The 24,652-nt window shown below is 47.8% G+C and overlaps 1 protein-coding gene across 6 annotated transcripts in view; it reads right to left on the bottom strand.

Annotated features, from left to right (window-relative positions):
• CRAMP1 (cramped chromatin regulator homolog 1) overlaps positions 1–24,652 on the bottom strand; it is a 65,633-nt gene that overhangs the window by 32,582 nt on the left and 8,399 nt on the right. For all 6 annotated transcript variants that reach the window (XM_029220167.1, XM_029220169.1, XM_029220170.1 and 3 more), the window contains exons 3-5: positions 20,047–20,240; positions 13,822–13,975; positions 255–338 (exon numbers count right to left, since the gene is read on the bottom strand). In XM_029220167.1, the coding sequence (XP_029076000.1) occupies positions 255–338; positions 13,822–13,975; positions 20,047–20,240 (432 nt within the window). The remainder of the gene's footprint in view (positions 1–254; positions 339–13,821; positions 13,976–20,046; positions 20,241–24,652) is intronic.

Below are 24,652 nucleotides of genomic sequence, written 5' to 3'. Positions count from 1 at the left end.
GGGACAGGAACGGGAGAGACAGTAACACAAACAAGGCCAAGGTTCAGGACCCATGAATCTAAATGATGGTATGTGGGGGTTGTTACGTTCTCCTTCGATTTTTCGGTATATTAAAACGTTCTGTGAGTTAAAATGTTTTCAAAATGTAAGTCGGAGAGAAAACAGAAGAGCCCCCAGTACTAAAACTCCAACTGTAAGAGGATAGCCGGCAGGCCCTGCCGGGAGGAGGCCACCCCTGAACAAAGGGTACTCACAGCCCCCGATCTTCTTGCGCAGCTCCCCATAGCAGATCAGGCCATACAGCTCCTGGGACGACTTCTTCAGCCCGCGAGAGAACACTGAAAATGAGGAAAGGTTGCGGCTTTAGAAGGAGAAAACACAGATGTGCGGGGCTTGCCCAGCTTGTGCACACCAGGGTGCTGGGGGACACTTCTTGGCTTTGACCACTGCACCATGGACCATGGGGCGTTAACATCAGGGGATACTGGGCAGAGTACACGGCAACATGGTGCTGTTTTTGCAATTTTCAAAGTAAAAAGTTAAAAGAGAAAAAGGGGGTGGTTTAGAAAACTAGTCCTAACAGGCAGCGCAATTTCCCCAGAGAGGAAAACGGGACGTCCAGCATGGCCGGCTTCCACGAGGCAGAGGAGGGTCAGGACCACCTTCTCTGTGCACAGAACCCACCCAAGCTCAATGAGGGGCTGGCAGCACTGGAACCAAGGAGGCCCACCTCTCATGCCTCCTGGGACGACAGACAACTCGCCCCAGGCCTGGGGCCAGAAGGAAGAGGAAATGTGGCTTGAGTGCTCCGGACGCCCCCTTGCTTGTCAGCAGCAGACCACAGCGTGATTTGGGAGGCAACACCCAGGGTTAAGCCAGCCCATGTATAGCCTGCTCGTGGCTGGAGGAGACCACATCACCAGGTATGAGCAGAAGTGCTGAGGGAGGCTCCAGAGGCTCTGTAACAGACTGATTCAGCCCCGATGCCCACCCTGGACACCTACCTGCAGGCGTCTCTGACGCCAGGAAAGAAATCCTCACGTGCTCAAGCCACTGTTACCTTGAGTGTATTGTGTGAAGCCAAGCCTGACGGCGCCTTGTAAGTCTGGTTACTGCCCAGTTGGCCCCTTTCTGATCATCTCACAGGGCAGTGACCACTGCCATGTGTCCCTCTCACAACTGTTCTCTCCCCAGAGACCCACTTTCAAAGATTTGGCTGTGTGTGATTACAACAATAGGAAAGGAAAAGAAAAGTATATTAGTAAATAGAAAGTAAAGTTCTGAATGAATGACCTAAAACAAGGATTCTGAACCTCGGATAGCCTCTGAGGAGCCTGGGGCTCTGCTAAGATCACACGCCAACCATTCCCGAAGGTTCTCCTGAGAGAAAGACCGACGGTCTCAGCGGACTCTTACAGGGACCACTACTCGGGAACCTTACGATCCACTATGCAGTCGATAAACAAATGTGGGCTTTCAGACAATGGAACAGTACTCAGCCATAGAAAGGAATGAACGGACCCTACAAAAGCCTAACACACCGTACAACCTGGAAGCACCTGGAAAACGTCATGCTCAGTGAAAGAAACCGGACACTAAAGGCCCCGCATTGTATGACTCCACTGATATGAAGCGTCCAGGAGAGACAAAGATCTGTGGCTCCGTGGTTGCTGGGGCTGGGGGAGGGGCTGCAAAACAGCTGCACAGCGTGGAACCCAGTGTGACTACCAGTGCAGCACCAAGAGGCGGGCAGGCCTCTGGCCTCACACGGTCAACCGGCTGCCACCAGCTCTGAAAGGTGATCAGGACCAGCGAGAGACCTCGGTGCAGCCCTCAGCTCAACAGAAAGAAGGCACTTCCCATGGGGCCACACCGGGACACCAAGGGCATGTGGGTCAGGCAGAAGACACTACAGAGGGGCTTCCCTGGTGGCGCAGTGGTTAAGAATCCGCCTGCCAATGCAGGGGACAAGGGTTCGAGCCCTGGTCTGGGAAGATCCCACATGCCACAGAGCAACTAAGCCCATGTGCCACAACTACTGAGCCTGCACTCTAGAGAGCCTGTAAGCCACAACTACTGAGCCTGTGTGCTGCAACTACTGAAGCCCATGTGCCTAGAGCCCATGCTCTGTAACAAGAGAAGCCACTGCAATGAGAAGCCCATGTACTGCAATGAAGAGTAGCCCCGGCTCACTGCAACTAGAGAAAGCCCAAGCGCAGCAACGAAGACCCAACGCAGCCAAAAAAGTTTAAAAAAAGAAGACACTGCAGAGAAGGGAGAATGGCGCCAGCGGGGCTGACCCTGCAGAGCTAACTGTGGAACTGAGGGCGGCTGATGCATCCACCCTTCATCCAAGTTGGAAAAAGGGCTGAAGGGGAATGATACCTCCAGTGGGGGAGGGGAGTTTAGGAGGCTGTCCAGCAGGGGGAGGTGACAAAAATGCCCAGAAAAGACACATCCACTCTAGATGTCCCACAGAGCCCAGTGTGGCCGCCCTGCGACACGCCTCTGGACCTCAGGGCAGACGATGCACCACGTCCACACCGGGAGCCTGGGTGGTCCACTCTGCCCATAGCCTGGTGGCGGTAAAAGCACAGAACGTGCTAGAGCACGGCTCCGGGAATGACCCCCCACCGCCTGATCTCCAGGTAGCTTCCTACCCCCTTCCTCTTCTCGTGTTGCTGAGGGCTTCACATTGGGAGTGAGTGTTTCGAGACCAGCCAAAGCAGATGAAAGACCTGCTCTCGTGGAATGACTTTCAGGAAGAACAGACTATGTAACAACAAAAAAGAGAAATGCGGAAGACAGAGAAAGAGCCAAACAGCTAAAACTCGTTTCTGCGTGCCAGCCTGGAGGGAGGGAGGGTGTTCGTGATGATGACAGATATTAACAACAGCACACTGGACTAGACAGGACCAGAGTCGATATTTTCAAATCAACTAGGGATGTGAGCAACAGTCTGAGCTAAGGATGGGCACAGCCAGCAGAAACAGACTCCGTGGAGACGGCCTGACAAAGAACAAAATGCTGCCAACTTGCCACAAAGCACCACAGCCATCGAGAGGCTTACGTTCATGGCCACATGGACACTGAGAGCACACGCGCGTGCGCCCACGCGCACATGCACACGCACACACACCAGTAGCAAAAGACTTGTGGGTCAGACCGAGGGACTGCTGCAAAGCGTGGAAACTGAGCGCCCACTTCCCAGGGTCCCTAGAAGGAGCAGCAACCTCACTACACAGATATGGCACTAGAAGAGGTTGGAGCCACCATTCTCTTTGTGTTGTATCTTCCTCATCAAGATGTCAGGCTGGACGGGCGGCCCCTGAAGCAGAAGGCTTTTAAGCAGGAAAGATACCTTAAAAAGACTCGTGAGAAGCAAAAGGATTTAACTGGCCAGAGAGAACCTCGGTGGGGTCATAAACTCAGCAGAAAGCAGGCACTGCACGTGGGGCCTCGCATGAAACAGGACTTGCCCAGAGCAACATGCACTCGTCTGTCAGGTACTCCTTTCTGCCTTTGTCATGGACAGAACCAGATGGGAAATGCGGGGAGAGGCAGACAGACCCCCAGGACAGAGGGCCGGACACGCACCTTCCGGGAGGGTTGTCAGACAGTGCTGTGACGGGATGTTCACAATGAGACAATTAGCAGTAATGTTAGTATAATTTTACCTCAATTGTGTGAATTTATCTGAAGAAGAGTGCTATATGAATAAAGATATCCACTCTGTGTTATTTAAAAACACTATAAGTGACTTCCAAATCCAAAAGGAAAGGTAAAATGTATTCAATTGTAGTATCTCCACTCAAACAAATACATTTAATAAAAAACACATGGAGGGCTCCCCTGGTGGCACAGTGGTTGAGAATCTGCCGCCGATGCAGGGGACACGGGTTCGAGCCCTGGTCTGGGAGGATCCCACATGCCGCGGAGCAACTGGGCCCGTGAGCCACAACTACTGAGCCTGCGCATCTGGAGCCCGTGCTTCACAACGAGAGGCCATGACAGTGAGAGGACCGCGATGAAGAGTGGCCCCCGCTCGTCAAAACTGGAAAAAGCCCTCGCACAGAAATGAAGACCCAACAGAGCCAAAAATAAATAAATAAATAAACATATATATGTGTATATATATATATATATATATATATATATACCACACGGAGGGACTTCCCTGGTGGTCCAGTGGTTAAGAATCCACCTTCCTACGCAGGGGACGCAGGTTCAAGCCCTGGTCAGGGAACTAAGATCTCACATGCCATGCCACAACTACTGAGCCCACGTGCCACAAACAGAAAGAAGCCCGTGCACCACAACAAAAGATACCGCATGCCGCTACTAAGACCTGATGCAGCCAAATAAAAAAAAAAATTAATTAATTAATTAAAGAACTGATCACCAAGCATTAGGTTAAGAAAACTTACTAATACTGAAAAAACTAAAACAGATGTCATTTAAAAAACAAACACATGGAGAAATTCTACATCGACATGAAAAGGTGGTGTGAAAACAGTACTTGTAAGGCAGACAAAAGTCAGGAGACAGAGCGAGAGGGGTACAATGGGAAGAGGATGCTGCCTGGACTCGGACCTCCACTCCCCGCATTGTTGGGGTGGACAGGGGCCAGGGCCTCCACCGCCGAGCCAGGGCTTTCTCCTCCACCCGAGCAAGCGCATTACAGGCACCTCCAGGGAAGAGCATGCCACGTGCCCAACCACAGGCGGCAGTGGGGACAAGAGAGGATTCAGGGGAGTATTTCTGGGACAACTGACACAGGAGCTGAGTCCTGGTGAACAGGTTAGGGAGGACGACCAGGTGGGAGTGGCAGGAGTGTGGCAGGAGTCAAGGTGTGAAGGAAAGTGCAGGTAAGGAGGCAGGTGACTCCATTGCCGGGGCCGTGGCAGGTCATGGCGCAGGTCTCTAGTGGGGCAGAGGAAGGGGGCTCAGGCAAGGGAGCGGCCAGGCAGATGAACATTTTGGGTGGATCTCACAGCTCAAAGGCTGGGTTACGAAGGGCAGGACCAGCAGCACTGGTCTAGGGCAGGACCAAGGCAGGCCAGGTGGTGAGAACAGATCTGAGAAGCTCGGAGTAGAACCAGAAACACTGACAGGTGAGTAAGAGGTGCCCCCAAAGATTCAAAGGGAAATACATTCAGGGGACAGTGTCGTAGGACAGAACCAGTTGCGGATTCCCTGGCAGTCCAGTGGTTAGGACTCTGCTCTTTCACTGCTGGGGCCCGGGTTCAGTCCCTGGTCAGGGAACTAAGATCCTGCAAGCCACGTGGCGTGGCCAAAAAAAACAAAAAACAAAAAAAAAGATAGAAGCAGATGGGAAATGCAGTGACCATAACAACCATCACCAGACCCTGGGACCTCCCAGTCCCTGAGAGCCCCAGTGCTGGCCGATGGCAGGGAGGAAGGACTTCTCCAGGGCAGAGGACAGCAAATCGCAGGCCAGATCCGGCCCAAGGGCTCTCTTTTTAAACAAGCAAATGCAGCAACATGTGTTCCTCTATGTATTATCCACAATGAGCTAGAAAGCAGAGTGAAGTGGTTTCAATAAAGACCATAAAACCCCAAAGCCAAAAATATCTATATTCACCATCTGACCTTTTACAGAAAAAGACAGCTTGAATCACTGTCTCTGGGCTTTTCTAAGGCCGGAGGAGGAATCCCTGGCCCTGGCATCCCGACCTAAGGGAGAGCCAGCGAGGAGAGCCAGATGGGTCAGCGGGGGGAGGCTAGGACACACTGACTGGCCAAGAGAACACCTGCAGGGTACACACAAAGGTACAAAAGGGAGTAACGTGACCACAGCAACCACGATTAATCTGGATCAGAACTGATGTTATTTGGAGGGTGTGTCAGAAATCAGTGCAGTCAGTGGAAGCACACATGTGGAGAGACCGATCGACGAGAGAAGCAGCAGGAACGACACAGACACAGGATTCTCCTGGCGTGTGGACACGGGAGGCAGCAATTCCTCCCCTTAGGACAGAGATGCTCTGAGCAGGAAGTCAGAACCGCACCTGGCGATGACCTAGACTAACGAATTAAAGATGAAGCCACGGATCTAGGGGAAGATGGCGTAAGAGTAAGACGCAGAGATTACCTTCCTCCCCACAGATACATCAGAAATACATCTACACGTGGAACAACCCCTACAGAACACCTACTGAACGCTGGCAGAAGACCTCAGACCTCCCAAAACCTGGGCTGGGCAAAAGAATAAAGAATAAACAGAGACAAAAGAATAGGGATGGGACCTGCACCAGTGGGAGGGAGCCGTGAAGGAGGAAAGGTTTCCACACACTAGGAGCCCCTTCGAGGGCGGAGACTGCGGGTGGTGGAGGGGGGAAGCTTCGGAGCCGCGGAGGAGAGCGCAGCAACAGGGGTGCGGAGGGCAAAGCGGAGAGATTCCCGCACAGAGGATCAGGGCCGACCGGCACTCACCAGGCCGAGAGGCTTGCCTGCTCACCCGCCGGGGCGGGCGGGGCTGGGGGTTGAGGCTCGGGCTTCGGTCGGAGCGCCGCGATGGGGTTGGCGGTGTGAACACAGCCTGCAGGGGGTTAGTGCACCACGGCTAGCCGGGAGGGAATCCAGGAAAAAGTCTGGAGCTGCTGAAGAGGCAAGAGACTTTTTCTTTCCTCTTTGTGTCCCAGTGCTCGAGGAGATAGGATTAAGAGCGCTACTTAAAGGAGCTCCAGAGACAGGCGTGAGCCAGGGCTAACAGCGCGGACCCCAGAGACAGGCATGAGACACTAAGGCTGCTGCTGCCGCCACCAAGAAGCCTGTGTGCGAGCACAGGTCACTCTCCACACCTCCCTTCCGGGGAGCCTGTGCAGCCCGCCACTGCCAGAGTCCCGGGATCCAGGGACAACTTCCCCGGGAGAACGCACGGCGCGCCTCAGGCTGCTGCAACGTCATGCCAGCCTCTGCCTCCGCAGGCCCGCCCCGCACTCCGTACCCCTCCCTCCCCCCAGCCTGAGTGAGCCAGAGCCCCCGAATCAGCGGCTCCTTTAACCCCATCCTGTCTGAGCGAAGAACAGACGCCCTCCAGCGACCTACATGCAGAGGCGGGGCCAAATCCAAAGCAGAACCCCAGGAGCTGTGCGAACAAAGAAGAGAAAGGGAAATCTCTCCCAGCAGCCTCAGGAGCAGTGGATTAAATCTCCACCATCAACTTGATGTACCCTGCATCTGTGGAATACCTGAATAGACAACGAATCATCCCAAATTGAGGAGGTGGACTTTGAGAGCAAGATTTATTAGTTTTTCCCCTTTTCCTCTTTTTGTAAGTGTGTATGTGTATGCTTCTGTGTGAGATTTTGTCTGTATATCTTTGCTTTCACCATTTGTCCTAGGGTTCTATCCGTCCATTTTTTTTTTTTTAATTTTTTCTTAATTATTTTTTTATTTTAATTATTTTATTTTATTTTACCTTACTTTATTTTCTTTTATCCTCTTTCTTTCTTTCTACTTTTTCTCCCTTTTATTCTGAGCCGTGTGGATGAAAGGCTCTTGGTGCTGCAGCCAGGAGTCAGTGCTGTGCCTCTGAGGTGGGAGAACCAACTTCAGGACACTGGTCCACAAGAGACCTCCCAGCTCCACGTAATATCAAACGGTGAAAATCTCCCAGAGATCTCCATCTCAACACCAACACCCAGCTTCACTCAACAACCAGCAAGCTACAGTGCTGCACACCCTATGCCAAACAACTAGCAAGACAGGAACACAACCCCACCCATTAGCAGAGAGGCTGCCTAAAATCATAATAAGGCCACAGACACCCCAAAACACACCACCAGACGTGGACCTGCCCACCAGAAAGACAAGATCCAGCCTCATCCATCAGAACACAGGCACTAGTCCCCTCCACCAGGAAGCCTTCACAACCCACTGAACCAACTTTACCCACTGGGGACAGACACCAAAAACAACGGGAACTACGAACCTGCAGGCTGCAAAAAGGAGACCCCAAACACAGTAAGATAAGCAAAATGAGAAGACAGAAAAACACACAGCAGATGAAGGAGCAAGATAAAACCCCACCAGACCTAACAAATGAAGAGGAAATAGGCAGTCTACCTGAAAAACAATTCAGAATAATGACAGTAAAGATGATCCAAAATCTTGGATATAGAATAGAGAAAACGCAAGAAACATTTAACAATGACCTAGAAGCACTAAAGATGAAACAAACAACGATGAACAACACAATAAATGAAATTAAAAATACTCTAGAAGGGATCCATAGCAGAATAATTGAGGCAGAAGAACGGATAAGTGACCTGGAAGAAATAGTGGAAATAACTACTGCAGAGCAGAATAAAGAAAAAAGAATGAAAAGAACTGAGCACAGTCTCAGAGACCTCTGGGACAACATTAAACGTACCAACATTCGAATTATAGGGGTTCCAGAAGAAGAAGAGAAAAAGAAAGGCACTGAGAAAATATTTGAAGAGATTATAGTTGAAAACTTCCCTAATATGGGAAAGGAAATAGTTAATCAAGTCCAGGAAGCACACAGAGTCCCATACAGGATAAATCCAAGGAGAAACACACCAAGACACATATTAATCAAACTGTCAAAAATTAAATACAAAGAAAACACATTAAAAGCAGCAAGGGAAAAACAACAAATAACAAACAAGGGAATCCCCATAAGGTTAACAGCTGATCTTTCAGCAGAAACTCTGCAAGCCAGAAGGGACTGGCAGGACATACTTAAAGTGTTGAAGGAGAAAAACCTACAACCAAGATTACTCTACCCAGCAAGGATCTCATTCAGATTTGATGGAGAAATTAAAACCTTTACAGACAAGCAAAAGCTGAGAGAGTTCAGCACCACCAAACCAGCTTTACAACAAATGCTAAAGGATCTTCTCTAGGCAAGAAACACAAAAGGAAAAGACCTATAATAACAAACCCAAAACAATTAAGAAAATGGGTATAGGAACATACATATCTATAATGACCTTAAATGTAAATGGATTAAATGCTCCCACCAAAAGACACAAACTGGCTGAATGGATACAAAAACAAGACCCATATAAATGCTGTCTACAAGAGACCCACTTCAGACCTAGAGACACATACAGACTGAAAGTGAGGGGATGGAAAAAGATATTCCATGCAAATGGAAACCAAAAGAAAGCTGGAGTAGCAATTCTCATATCAGACAAAATGGACTTTAAAATAAAGACTATTAGAAGAGACAAAGAAGGACACTACATAATGATCAACAGATCGATCCAAGAAGAAGATATAACAATTGTAAATATTTATGCACCCAACATAGGAGCACCTCAATACATAAGGCAAATACTAACAGCCATAAAAGGGGAAATCGACAGTAACACATTCATATTAGGGGACTTTAACACCCCACTTTCACCAATGGACAGATCATCCAAAATGAAAATAAATAAGGAAACACAAGCTTTAAATGATACATTAAACAAGATGGACTTAATTGATATTTATAGGACATTCCATCCAAAAACAACAGAATACACATTTTTCTCAAGTGCTCATGGAACATTCTCCAGGATAGATCATATCTTGGGTCACAAATCAAGCCTTGGTAAATTTAAGAAAACTGAAATTGTATCAAGTATCTTTTCCGACCACAACGCTATGAGACTAGATATCAATTACAGGAAAAGATCTGTAAAAAAATACAAACACATGGAGGCTAAACAATACACTACTTAATAACGAAGTGATCACTGAAGAAATCAAAGAGGAAATCAAAAAATACCTAGAAACAAAGGACAATGGAGACACGAAGACCCAAAACCTATGGGATGCAGCAAAAGCAGTTCTAAGAGGGAAGTTTATAGCAATACAATCCTACCTTAAGAAACAGGAAACATCTCGAATAAACAACCTAACCTTGCACCTAAAGCAATTAGAGAAAGAACAATAAAACCCCAAAGTTAGCAGAAGGAAAGAAATCATAAAGATCAGATCAGAAATAAATGAAAAAGAAATGAAGGAAACGATAGCAAAGATCAATAAAACTAAAAGCTGGTTCTTTGAGAAGATAAACAAAATTGATAAACAATTAGCCAGACTCATCAAGACAAAAAGGGAGAAGACTCAACTCAATAGAATTAGAAATGAAAAAAGGGAAGTAACAACTGACACTGCAGAAGTACAAAAGATCATGAGAGATTACTACAAGCAACTCTATGCCAATAAAATGGACAACCTGGAAGAAATGGACAAATTCTTAGAAATGCACAACCTGCCAAGACTGAATCAGGAAGAAACAGAAAATATGAACAGACCAATCACAAGCACTGAAATTGAAACTGTGATTAAAAATCTTCCAACAGGGGCTTCCCTGGTGGCGCAGTGGTTGGGAGTCCGCCTGCCGATGCAGGGGACACAGGTTCATGCCCCAGTCTGGGAGGATCCCACGTGCCGCGGAGTGGCTGGGCCCGTGAGCCATGGCCACTGGGCCTGCGCATCCAGAGCCTGTGTTCCGCAACAGGAGAGGTCACAGCAGTGAGAGGCCCGCGTACCGCAAAAAAAAAAAACAACAACAAAAACTTCCAACAAACAAAAGCTCAGGACCAGATGGCTTCACAGGAGAATTCTATCAAACATTTAGAGAAGAGCTAACACCTATCCTTCTCAAACTCTTCCAAAATATGGCAGAGGGTGGAACACTCCCAAACGCATTCTACGAGGCCACCATCACCCTGATACCAAAACCAGACAAGGATGTCACAAAGAAAGAAAACTACAGGCCAATATCACTGATGAACATAGATACAAATATCCTCAACAAAATACTAGCAAACAGAATCCAACAGCACATTAAAAGGATCATACACCATGATCAAATGGGGTTTATTCCAGGAATGCAAGGATTCTTCAACATACGCAAATCAATCAATGTGATACACCATATTAACAAACAGAAGGAGAAAAACCATATGGTCATGTCAATAGATTTAGAGAAAGCTTTTGACAAAATTCAACACCCATTTATGATAAAAACCCTCCAGAAAGTAGGCATAGAGGGAACTTTCCTCAACATAATAAAGGCCATATATGACAAACCCACAGCCAACATCGTCCTCAATGGTGAAAAACTGAAAGCATTTCCACTAAGATCAGAAACAAGACAAGGTTGCCCACTCTCACCACTCTTATTCAACATAGTTTTGGAAGTTTTAGCCACAGCAATCAGAGAAGAAAAGGAAATAAAAGGAATCCAAATTGGAAAAGAAGAAGTAAAGCTGTCACTGTTTGCAGATGACATGATACTATACACAGAGAATCCTAAAGATGTCACCAGAAAACTACTAGAGCTAATCAATGAATTTGGTAAAGTAGCAGGATACAAAATTAATGCATAGAAATCTCTGGCATTCCTATACACTAATGATGAAAAATCTGAAAGTGAAATCAAGAAAACACTCCCATTTACCACTGCAACAAAAAGAATAAAATACCTAGGAATAAACCTACCTGAGGAGACAAAAGACCTGTAGGCAGAAAATTATAAGACACTGATGAAAGAAATTAAAGATGATACAAACAGATGGAGAGATATACCATGTTCTTGGATTGGAAGAATCAACATTGTGAAAATGACTCTACTACCCAAAGCCATCTACAGATTCAATGCAATCCCTATCAAACTACCACTGGCATTTTTCACAGAACTAGAACAAAAAATTTCACAATTTGCATGGAAACACAAAAGACCCCGAATAGCCAAAGCAATCTTTAGAACGAAAAACGGAGCTGGATGAATCAGGCTCCCTGACTTCAGACTATACTACAAAGCTACAGTAATCAAGACAGTATGGTACTAGCACAAAAACAGAAAGATAGATCAATGGAACAGGATAGAAAGCCCAGAGATAAACCCACACACATATGGTCACCTTATCTTTGATAAAGGAGGCAGGAATGTACAGTGGAGAAAGGACAGCCTCTTCCATAAGTGGTGCTGGGAAAACTGGACAGGTACATGTAAAAGTATGAGATTAGATCACTCCCTAACACCATACACAAAAATAAGCTCAAAATGGATTAAAGACCTAAATGTAAGGCCAGAAACTATCAAACTCTTAGAGGGAAACATAGGCAGAACACTCTAGGACATAAATCACAGCAAGATCCTTTTTGACTCACCTCCTAGAGAAATGGAAATAAAAACAAAAATAAACAAATGGAACCTAATGAAACTTCAAAGCTTTTGCACAGCAAAGGAAACCATAAACAAGACCAAAAGACAACTCTCAGAATGGGAGAAAATATTTGCAAACGAATCAATGGACAAAGGATTAATCCCCAAAATATAACAGCTCATGCAGCTCAGTATTAGAAAAACAAACAACCCAATCCAAAAATGGGCAGAAGACCTAAATAGACATTTCTCCAAAGAAGACATACAGATGGCCAAGAAGCACATGAAAAGCTGCTCAACATCACTAATTATTAGAGAAATGCAAATCAAAACTATAATGAGGTGTCATCTCACACCAGTCAGAATGGCCATCATCAAAAAATCTAGAAACAATAAATGCTGGAGAGGGTGTGGAGAAAAGGGAACCCTCTTGCACTGTTGGTGGGAATGTGAATTGGTACAGCCACTATGGAGAACAGTATGAAGGTTCCTTAAAAAACTAAAAATAGAATCACCATATGACCCAGCAATCCCACTACTGGGCATATACCCTGAGAAAACCATAATTCAAAAAGAGTCATGTACCAAAATGTTCATTGCAGCTCTATTTACAATAGCCAGGACATGGAAGCAACCCAAGTGTCCATCAACAGATGAATGGATAAAGAAGATGTGGCACATATATACAATGGAATATTACTCAGCCATAAAAAGAAATGAAATTGAGCTATTTGTAATGAGGTGGATGGACCTAGAGTCTGTCATACAGAGTGAAGTACGTCAGAAAGAGAAAGACAAATACCGTATGCTAACACATATATATGGAATTTAAGAAAAAAAAAATGTCATGAAGAACCTAGGGGTAAGACAGGAATAAAGACACAGACCTCCTAGAGAATGGACTTGAGGATATGGGGAGGGGGAAGGGTAAGCTGTGACAAAGTGAGAGAGTGGCATGGACATATATATACTATCAAATGTAAAACAGATAGCTAGTGGGAAGCAGCCGCATAGCACAGGGAGATCAGCTCGGTGCTTTGTGACCACCTAGGGGGGGGGGATAGGGGGGGGGGGGGGGAGGGAGACGCAAGAAGGAAGAGATTTGGGAACATATGTATATGTATAACGGATTCACTTTGTTATAAAGCAGAAACTAACACACCATTGTAAAGCAATTATACTCCAATAAAGATGTAAAAAAAATAAATAAAAATAGAAAAATAAATATATAAATAAATAAATAAAGATGGAGCCATGCAAACTGGACTCAAACACAGAGCCTGGAAAAAGAGCCTGGGAAAATCCCTGGAACGCCGGCCCTCCACCCGGGCCGACGCACACCAGGCCCTGCCCGACCCTCACCCCACTGGGGCCCCCTTGGGAGAAGGGCGGGCAATGGGGAGGTGTGATTCTGGACCACGGTGCCCTCCCTCCCAGGGGGGAGCGAGCCAGGGACTCAGACACCACAGGTTTCCTTGTAACTCAGCCTGACCACCAGTTACGAGGCCTCCTGTCAGCCAAAGCACCAGAGGTGAGAACACCCCAGGCCGTGTGGCTGGGTGAGAATAATGCCAGAAGGTGTGGCCTGCAGGTTTGCGGAAGCCAGGCTCCTGGACCAGAAGCCACCCCGCCTCTGGCCCCAGGAAGCCAGCCTAGGCACTCACCGTTGTCGAAGTCAATGTACTTGGTGATCTTGTGCCACGTGCGGTAGTAGAAGTGCCGGACCTGCTCCTTGTTCTTCACCATGCTGGCAGGCTTTCCTTTCTTCTTGTATTTCAGAGCAATGTTGTTCTGAATCGCTTCAAAGTCTTTCCCATGCTGGAAAAGGAAGTCCACATTAAAAGCACGAGGTTAGGGGCTTCCCTGGTGGCGCAGTGGTTAAGAATCTGCCTGCCAATGCAGGGGACACGGGTTCGAGCCCTGGTCCGGGAAGATCCCACATGCTGCGGAGCAACTAAGCCCGTGCGCCACAACTACTGAGCCTGCGCTCTAGAGCCCGTGAGCCACAACTACTAAAGCCTGTGTGCCACAACTACTGAAGTCCGCGCGCCTACAGCCTGTGCTCTGCAACAAGAGAAGCCACCACAATGAGAAGCCTGTGCCCCGCAACAAAGAGTAGCCCCCACTCACTGCAACTAGAGAAAGCCCGCGTGCAGCAGCGAAGACCCAATGCAGCCAAAAATTAAATAAATGAATAAATAAATTTATTTGAAAAACTAGATTGTCTAATACTTTATAAAATAACACAAAGGGCGATAATAAAGCTAACTTAAAAAAAAAAAGCACGAGTTTATAGGGAAGGTGGGAGGGAGACACAAGAGGGAGGAGATATGGGGATATATGTATATGTATGGCTGATTCACTTTGTTATAAAGCAGGAACTAACACACCATTGTAGAGCAATTATACTCCAATAAAGACGTTAAAAAAAAAAACAACACGAGGTTACAACAAGGCAGCCTTCTGTACAATGCAGACACTTCCTGAAAAGGGAGAAAAGGGACTGCTGTGGTTAAGCAAGTATCCTTCATGGCTCCTACTTGTGCATGAACTTCAACCTGGCTTCCCCAGAACCTCAGGTTTCAATTAGAATAATGGATAATGCAGCAACAGAACTATCATAGCATGTGGATACCAATGAGGCAAGGACCCCGGAGCAGTAGAAACATGAAGCTCATGACTTAGACAAAGGGCTTAATCTCCAGAGTTCTTTAGAGCCCATGAAATGACACACCCCCACGAAGACAATAATCAGAAGACACAACACAAGGATGGAGGGGCTCAGGGTGCTATACATCTGGCATCTTAAAATAAAACAACACATCAACCATTCAGAAACAGCTTCACTGATTTGATCATACAAAAGGTATTCTATGTTCGAACAGGGATAACAAATGTGAATGTTTATTAAGAGAATCATGCAGAATATGCTCTGAATACATCTGTGGGCCTTCCTTCAACACCTCCATGCAAAAGCTGAGTACATCTTAGATTTTCAGAATGGAATTTATGTTCCAGAGAACAGTCCCCATCAGTGCTGTTCTGGTACTGATGCAACGAGAACCAAGTACTGATACTACTCATCAACTACTGATACTTTTATCAAAACCAAGCCAGCAAGAAGCACTGGGAAGGACCTGGAGGTAATGGCACCCCAGAAGCATTGAGCACCTCTGGTACCCAGATCTTGGTTTCTAAATCCCACTTTCCAAAAGGAACCACGGTTCCTTGGAAAAATGGCCAATGCCAGGTCTGGGGCAGGGAAAATACCCGGTGAGTCTAGAATATCTTGTGGTTCCAGAAAGTGAGAAAGTGCTCAAAGCATAAGGGGAACATGTTAGAAGGACACAGCAGCCAACCTGAAGAGGCTCCCAGTGGGCAAATCTAGAACAATCTGGGCAACAAAGTCACAATGATATGAATGGATTATGACCCATGGAAGAGAATAAGTATCCCTGGGTCCATACAGGTATAAAGAAATAATTGAATAAATACATAAATGGAGGAGAAGGGAGAGCTTTTCCTTGCATGGGATTTCCACTTAATAAATGTAGAAAGAATAACAGAATCAGAAGGTCATCACTGGGTAAACACCACAGTAATAGTTGTTCCAGGTAAGAAGAGGCAATGGTTGCTTAAATTAGTGGGAGAAAGAATGATGAGAAACAGGGTATTTACATAGTCTCAAAGTAAAAAAAAAAAAAGAAAAAAAGACTTGGCAGTGGAGAATCTGGGAGATGCCACCTGAATGCAGTGATCAAGGTTCACACAGCCAGGCCTGAGACAGATCACACTGCACACTCTGGACAGGATGCACCAAGGATGCACAGCAATCCCACAGTACTCTTGACAGAAAACACAAAACATGAACTTATCCATGCGGAAACATCAGGTAAGCCCAATGAGGGGCACTCTATGAATGAACAGACTTGGAATCTTCAAAAATGTCAAGGTCGTGAGAGACCAGGAAAAAAAGGGAATACTGAGGGACCTGTCCCAGGTGGGAGGACCCAGGAGCCATGGCAACCAAATGCAACGTGGGGTCCTGAACCAGAATAGGACATCAGTGCAAATACTGATGACATTACACTAACTCTCCTCATTTTGCCGGTCACCCTGCAGTTACGTGGGTGTCAGGAAAGCGGGTTAAAGGGCATGAGAGCATTCTCTGTACTCTTTTTGCAGCTTTTTCCAACTCTGAAATCGTTTCAAAATTTAAGGTCAAGGGCTTCCCTGGTGGCGCAGTGGTTGAGAGTCTGCCTGCCGATGCAGGGGACACGGGTTCATGCCCCGGTCCGGGAGGATCCCACATGCCGCAGAGTGGCTAGGCCCGTAAGCTATGGCCGCTGAGGCTGTGTGTCCGGAGCCTGTGCTCCGCAACGGGAGAGGCCACAACAGTGAGAGGCCCATGTACCACAAAAAAAAAAAAAAAAAAAAATTAAGGTCAAAAAGTAAAAGTGCTATGGGACTTCCCTGGCAGTCCAGTGGTTAAGACTACACACTTCCACTGCATGGGGCACGGGTTCGATCCCTGGTCAGGGAATTAAGATCCCACATGTCGTACGGTGCAGCCAAAACAAAGAGTAAAAATCCTCAAAGAATGAAAGCTCACTCACTGTTTTAAAAGAAGCAATGGCAGGTGAACCAGAGCAAGGCAGAGCTGCACCTAAAGTGCCTTCCTCCAGCGTCCAGCTCAGGCACCACCTCTCCCACAAAACTCCCCTCAGCTCTTGACCAAGAACCGTGACGCAAACAAACACACACTGCCTCTAAATCTCAGGACTTCGTTTCATAGCTGGGTTAACGAACCCAGAGGTGACCTGACAGCCCAGATGGGGACTAGAATCTGGGCTTTGCGACTCCTCATCCCACGTTCTCAAAGGACGCTGCCTTCTGAACTCTTGTGGCATCTGTCAGCATATACCTTCTGAGAGTCCCACTTCTTCTGTGCCTGTTACGTTTTCCCAGTAAGACTGCCAGGCCCTTAGAGGGGACTTCTTTGCATTTCTATACTTAGCCATGAACTAGGTAAATAAAGGGTGGTGGCAACAACAGCAACAGTGAAAAAGGCAAAGTTGAAAGAGAAAACTATATGGAGGTGAAGCACACATTTCAAAGACTGAAACGAGAACTCGCAGTATTCGTACAGCTGTCACAGAGATGGCAGGAAACAGGAGATGCCCAGCAGCTGGATTTGTAGGACACTGGGAAGTGCAGACAGAACACGGGAGGGGAAGCACAGCAGAGATGAGGCCTCCAGCAATTATCGACCCAGTGAAAAGCAAGCAGAAGATGCTGGCCACGTGGCTGCGAGTAAGATAGGAATCAAGACTGGACAGCAATACGGACAGACAGACATAAGAAGGGAAAAGGAAAAGTTGGCAACAGGCTTTGTGAAATGGAGTATAGAGGATGTTGAGGACAACCACGCTGGTCCAGGCGTTCATCCCACTGGTCTTCCCGCCAGCTCCCTGTCATGGGGGCCACAACCTTTACCCCTGGCCACAGGGAGGAGTCTGGGATGGGACCAGCCAAGCTGAGTTGTGCCCAGAACTGTCCTAACTAGCATGGAGGAGGGGTTGGGGAGGCACTCTCGCCCCTGGGGAGCACCTGAAGCAGGAGAGAATAAGCACAGAAATGTCACCCCCAACACACGGGGTGACAGGCAGAGGCCCAGTGACACCGTGGGAGTCCCTGCACACAGTCAGGCTTGATCCAGTCCCTCCGGCTCCCTCCCAGTTCAGTTCTGAGAGCTGCTCAATGCTCGGTCTTGCCCCTCTGCGCTACTCTGAGCTGGGTCTCTTCACTTGAGGCATAGCTCAGTCAGACGAGAGTGCATCAGAAAGGCAGGGAAGACCCTCATCAACACTGCAGAGGCCTGTGCTGAGCACCACGCCCCACGGGTGAAGATGCTCGTGGTTACATACGCCCTAGCTGACCAGCCGGTCATCAAGGCCCCACCAGAGTCCCACTGAGTTTTGGTCAGACACACGAAGCAACAGACATAAAGCCCACACTTGTGCATGCGTGCTCTCTCTCTCTCTCTCTCCCCCACTAAGTTTTGGTCAGACACACGCGGCAACAGACATAAAGCCCACACTTGTGCATGCGCTCTCTTGCTCTCTCTCTCACACACACACATACACACACATACAATTTGGGATGCACCAATAGTACCAACCGTAGAAAGCATTAAGTGACCTGAATAGCCAATTATTAATTATTGTTATTATTAATCAAGGATTTCAGGAGACCTCAAAACACCTACCTGGTAGAAAAGTTAAAACAAGAAGCCTAGCCCGATGAGAGGGGAATGAACTAATTCCCCTGAAGAAAGGTAAGGGCAGGTCATTAACACGGATTTCTTCTCCTGCTTTTCATCAACAACCATGTCTCCCCCACGCTCCTGCAACTGAGTAGCCAGACTGCCTGCAGAGCCCACTTTCTCCCCAAGACAGAGGGGCCACACCAAAGCAGTAACTATTTCAGGTGAGAGTCAGCAATGGCTGCTGATTCTGAGAACACTCCAGGAATCACAAGTCTTCTATGCCTAACAAACAGCTTAAAGAAGGCACCATTTGGGCATATAATCTATAAAAGAACAGCCTCTGTACTTTACCCTAGAACTGTCCAGGGAAGAAAAGGAACACACTTGAATGTGTCTGAATGACTTCACATCTACCGGAACAAGCCTCATGTGGACATTTCATTCTCTCCTCGGACAACAAAGTCAGGCAGCACCAACACGTGGCCTCCTCTATCCAGGAAGGGCAGAACTGAACCATCGACCCCGGAATGGGGCAGGCCAGCCACGGGAAAGCTCTGAACTCGGCTCTGCGTCCTGTTCTCTGCCCACAGTCAGGTGTCTCCTGATCTATGAACACTCCACGGTTTCAGTTCCAAAGCCTCCTTCCTCTGAGCCTTGTTTTACAGGCTTGGCTAGACTTTTCTATCACTCCAATTAGTTCACTAGTAAAAGAATAAGGCTCACTGACCAAGTAACCTACTCTTGATACTACATCCCAAAGAAGAAGTCTAAAATATGGAATGTGCACAAAAATGTCCATGGTAGCATTATTTACAACAGAATCTAGAAGGAACCACAAAAATCAACAATACGAAAATGGTTAAGTAGAACAAGGACTGGCCAGAGGGTAAATATTTAGGTGTTGCAGGGCCACAGGTACTGCAGGAACCACACTGTAGTCAAAGACAATGTACAAGTGAAGAGGCTGAGCTGTGTTCCAATAAAACTTGATTTACAAAAAACAGGCAGTGAGCATGTGGGTCATAGCTGCCTTCACCTGAAGCAGAATATTTATAAGCATTAAAAAAATACTGAGCAAAAGAACTACAAAACACCATGAAAAATGCATTTAACGTTAATAAAAAAGTATGTTCTCTATAACTACAAAGATGTGGAGAAACAAAACCCGGAAGTAAAGATGGCTGGCAGGGAGCACGGCCGTTTCATTGGGCTGTGGGATGGGGGAGGAGCTTCTCTATGTTTAGGACTTGCCACTCTGTCCCCAGTCAGCTGTGATGTCTCTCTGGGTTGTGCTGGCTGCTCTGACTGATGTGGCAAGTGTCCCCTGGCCCCTCCCTCTTGGGGACATCCCTCCTGAATTGGCCTACTCAGCTGTGAGAGGAAGGCCCAGAGGGAAGGGCACCACTCTTCAGGCCAGAACGTATTTCAGAGAATCTTAGAAAAGAAAAGAAGCAAACGAAAACACTTCCTAACAGCCACCTCACTAGTAACAGCTTTGAAAGTCACAGCGAGGAGGTAAAGGGCCAAGGTCAGAGGTCAAGGCCTGTGCCTGGGGACCCACAGGCAAGGGGTAAGAGGCCAGGAGCTTCAGCCACCTCCTTGGGCTGCAGGACCCACTCACCTCGTACAGCCCCTCGAAGAAAGTGTTCTTGTCCTCCGTGCTCCACGACTCCCACTGACGCCGCACCTTCTTGCCTTCTTCCTTCTCACCGCCTGAAGACCCTAAGTTCCGGGAAGAGGAGCGAGAGCCCCCTGCAGGGGCAGCGGGGGCAACCCCGGACCCATTTCCAGCTGATGATCCGCCACCGTCAGCTCCTTCGAGAGAAAGAACCATATAGCCATCTGTGTCGGAAAGTGGGCTGCCCCGGGGCCCACCCGGGCCCCGCCCCCAGCTCCACCAGTGAGTGACATTGTCCTGCCCTGGCCTCTGACTCTCGAGAGAAAGTTTTAAACAGTGAGTAAAAGGAGAGCATTTATGTGGCACCACCAGAGCACAAGGACAAGGTCCCGCCGAAGCACACAGCTCCTTTCCCACTGTGAACTAAAACCACACGGCGTCTTTCCTTCTCAATTGAGGTTTGAGGTTAAATTTTTTCAAATAAATTGAAATTCAAACTCAAGAAAACATTTAAATGTATATAAGACACTACCTTCTTTGAGGTACAATCAATACTTAAATATGGACCACGTGATACCTCAGCACCTTTTAAAAGTCCTGGGACTTCCCTGGTGGTCCAGTGGTTAGGACTCCACGCTTCCACTGCAGGGGGCAAGGGTTCGATTCCTGTTCAGGGAACTAAGATCCCACATGCCGCATAGTGCGGCCAAAAAAAAAGGTCTTAAAACTCCCTTTTCCTGATCACTTTCCACCAACAAAATCTGGTGTTCTGAGAGTGACGGACAACCCACAAATGCTCTTAAAGCATCAGTTCCTAATCTCAAGACAAGTCCTTGAAAAACCCGCCAAGAGGGGAGAGCACGTAAAGTACAGCATGGGGGCACCAAACGCCAGGCCGGGACTGAGAACTGTGCTCCCAGGAGAATGCAGGCAATAAACCAGAGGTAAAGGTCACAGATAACAATTTTACGACCTGACCCAAACCTCCCACCCATCTCAGTTCCTTCCTCTCAGAGGGAAGGGGAACTCCCCAGCATATCCCTGTGATAACCAGCATTCTCTTTTCACGGAACTGCAGGACCATCCAATGGTGAGAAATCTGCAAACTCTGAACAACGAGGGTGAAAAGAATATCATAAAAATAAAAGTACTTTAAAAAGGAAAAGCTAAACAAATACAGATTATTGTTAAATGCTTTCTTAATGAGATAATCACGAGCTTTTCCATAAAGATCCACTTCCTTGTCAATCTGGTGGAGGCCCTGGACAGCCATGTGCACACTGGGGCTCAGGGCCACGTTTCCCTCACCCCCTTTGGCTCTGCCTCCAAAGGGGATGAAAGACAATCATGAGAAATAAAAGAAATGAAAAAAGTAAAAGTCCGTTATTCCACATATGTTTGCAAAGACTATCCCTGAAGAAACACAAGAGCAGGGGCTGCCTGGGGTATGGGGCAGGGGGTGTGGGGGGGAGTCACTCTCCCCTCTTACACCTTGTTGTGTCTTTGTGCACTGTGGGTCCATGTAATTACATCAACATGAGTATCTGAAAACAGTTGATCCCATCAGTCAGCTATCAGAAAGCAGAATGTTTTCATACATGCAGAAAAAACTACTCGGCTACATGGAATGCGTTTGATTCTCTCATGTGGAAAGGTGTATCAGGCTAGCAGTGAGCTACCTTCATAAAGCAACACGAGTGGGTAACAGAAATCACTGTTCATCAGAGCTGTAGTGCCCAATTAGACAGCCACTAAGAAGGCTATTGAAATTTAAATACTAATTAAAATTAAATAAAATAAAAACCCCAGTTCCTCAGTCACACCAGTCTCATTTCTAGTAGTCAGTGTCCACATGTGGCCAGCTGCTCCTGTGCCGGACAGCACAGGACCTTACTATCACCGCAGAAAGTGCCACTGGCCAGCACTATATTTGAATGTTCAACCTTCACGGTCCTAAACACACTGTTACAGAATAAGACATAATCAGGTTTAAAGCGTTTCACGGCTGCTCCCTTCCCATCCCGCAGGCACAACAGAACTGCACCTCAGGATCTCTGAGCTCCAGAGTGGGCAAAGGACGCACTGAACACGTGGTCTGACTTTGTCCATTCCTCACCAAACCAAACCAAATCCTGACCTAATTAATGAGCTTAGCACATCCCGAGATGTTTTCAACAGGTGTGGCAACTTAGAGCACATTTGCAGGGATAATCAGTTTCATTCCATTTCTAGTAGGTCAGAGACGCTTTGTTATGAGCTGAAGACTGGGTTATGAGTGCTGTTTAAACTCCACTCTCGGGACTTCCCTGGTGGTCCAGTGGCTAAGAGTCCCAGCTCCCAATGCAGGGGGCCCAGGTTCGATCCCTGGTCAGGGAACTAGATCCTGCATGCTGAAACTAAGACCTGGCACAGCCAAGTAAATAAATATTTAATAAATAAATAAATAAACTCCACTCTCAAAAGAAGTTCTGGTTGATTTGGAGCCCACAGTTCCTCATGTGCACTCATCTGAGGAAGGGCTGTCTGTCTACCTCTGCACCACCCACAACAAAGGATTTCAGTGTCATTTTCAACTTTTGACAAAACCCTCACTAAACTCTCTTTTTCCAAAACAATGGCAACTTGCTGACAGTCACAGCTCAGGTTTACCTTTGCCAGCCCACACTGGTGTCAATATACTTGAAAGTAACACACACACATTGTTAAAAATTCTATAAGGCAAACGTCTTGCTGGCTTTTATGAAATTTCACTGGATTACAACACTGGTGACCTGAGACACGGAGGATGAACAGTGAAGAAAAACAGAATGGAAGCGTCACTGAGCTGAAAAGGACCTAAGGGGTAGCACACAGAATACACCAAACCAGCAGATGTGAAAGAAGGTACAACAGTAAAAGTGGCTCCGTGGAGGCCCATGAGGCAGCCAACCACACTGTGGAGCAGCGAGCCACTCTCCCCCCGCCAGAGGTCAGCTGCACAGATGCTCAGCCTCTCCTGCTCTCATTTCAAAAATGGTATGTCCTCAGTAGAGGAAAATAAAGCAAAACGAACTTTCAGAAAAGAAAGCAAATCACCCTCAGGCAACCATTTCTAACATTTGATGCTAGTCATTCTAGACCTTGAATGATTTTTAAAAGTAAAGTAAAATCACAAAACTTTAGGGGGTAAGGAGAACATGGCACCTGGTACATCCCTGAAATTTCAGATAAGGAAGAGGAGAGAGAGGCATCACCGCTTTACCCCAGGCTCCTTCAAGGGCCGCAGCTCAAGCAGAAAAAAAACCAGGAAGCAGGATCAGAGACACTGGTAGAACGAGATGGTGACCCAGGAAAAGTTCAGACAAAAACAGTGATGACCGAAGGGGGAAGACAGAGAAGCAAGCAAAGAGGACAGAAGCAGCAGGAAGGTAAGGGGGGGAGACAATTTTGAACAAGACTGAGTGGGCGTGGGGGCTCTCCCTGGGGGTGGGAGTGGGTGTGTGCCCAGCCAAAAGCACAGGGCCAAAGTCAACACTCTACCTGTGTCTGTGTTTCTGAGGCCATAAAGAGGGTTAGCGAGAGTCTGCACCGTGAGACGTCAGTATCCGAGGAACCAGAAGAGAAACGATGCACAAGAATGGGAGCCCCGCAGCGAGCTCTGTGAAAGCAGGAAGAGCCACACCAGGCATCACACAGCAAAGGCTCAGTGAGAGCTTGGGAACTGACGCGGCACAGGCTGGGGGCTCCACAGCTTGCCCTGCCCCTCGCCCACCCAGGCCCCTGGGACCCAGTGCCTTCCCTCATAACCCACTTCAAGCCACAGTCCTCTAGCCGCTCAGGGGCCACCTGGCTTCTCCCCTTTCCCGTTTCTGCTGCCACTTTCCCAGGCCAGCTCCACACCACCTCTGAGCAAGGTGATTCTAACAACCCCCTCTCTGGTCTCCCAGACCACCAACCCCACCACAGCCACTCTCCAGGGCTCACATTTGAGGGACACAGACGCATGGCCTCGGTCCACCTTTTCTGCTGCCCATCCATCCATCCACTCCAGACAAGCTAGACTGCCCGCCCTCCTCCACATGCACCCTCCCAACACCCGAGCAGCAGAGAACCACCCATCTGCCCGCCAGGGAAGCCCAGACACAGGTGGAACAGCCTACCCAACACATTGCCACCCTGCCACCGTGCCCGCGGGCCTGGATGTGACGGACACGGAGGTGCACAGCCCCATGGAGCACATCCAAACGCCTGCTCCCTTCTGTCCCCATGGTGTGCAGTCACCTCTTTTCAGGACGGCGAAATGGAGGCTCTGAAGGCGGGAAAGCCGTACAGTCCCTGGGCAGCAGGAGCCAAACCAGAGCCCCGGACTCACACTCTAGACCTGGGCGTTGTCCTCCTGGGACACATGACATCGTGGTGGCTGCCACCGTGTCAAGGCTGCTTTGGTATTTATGACACCAGAGCCACAAAAGTCAGAAGCTAGAGGGAACTTGATCTCAACGTCCCCCTCAGTCTGTGACAAATGAGGAAATAGGTTCAATGACTGCCTGGTGCCACCAGCCAGGGAGTGGCAGGGCTCAAGACTCCGGAGGATGCTGTGACTTAACTAGGGGAGGCGCAGAGGATGTAG

This window comes from Monodon monoceros, unplaced genomic scaffold, assembly GCF_005190385.1.
Source record: "Monodon monoceros isolate NGI ecotype Baffin Bay Population unplaced genomic scaffold, NGI_Narwhal_1 Super_Scaffold_13, whole genome shotgun sequence".
NCBI classification, from domain to species: Eukaryota; Metazoa; Chordata; class Mammalia; order Artiodactyla; family Monodontidae; genus Monodon; species Monodon monoceros.
This window is presented reverse-complemented; position numbering and strand designations above follow the sequence as displayed.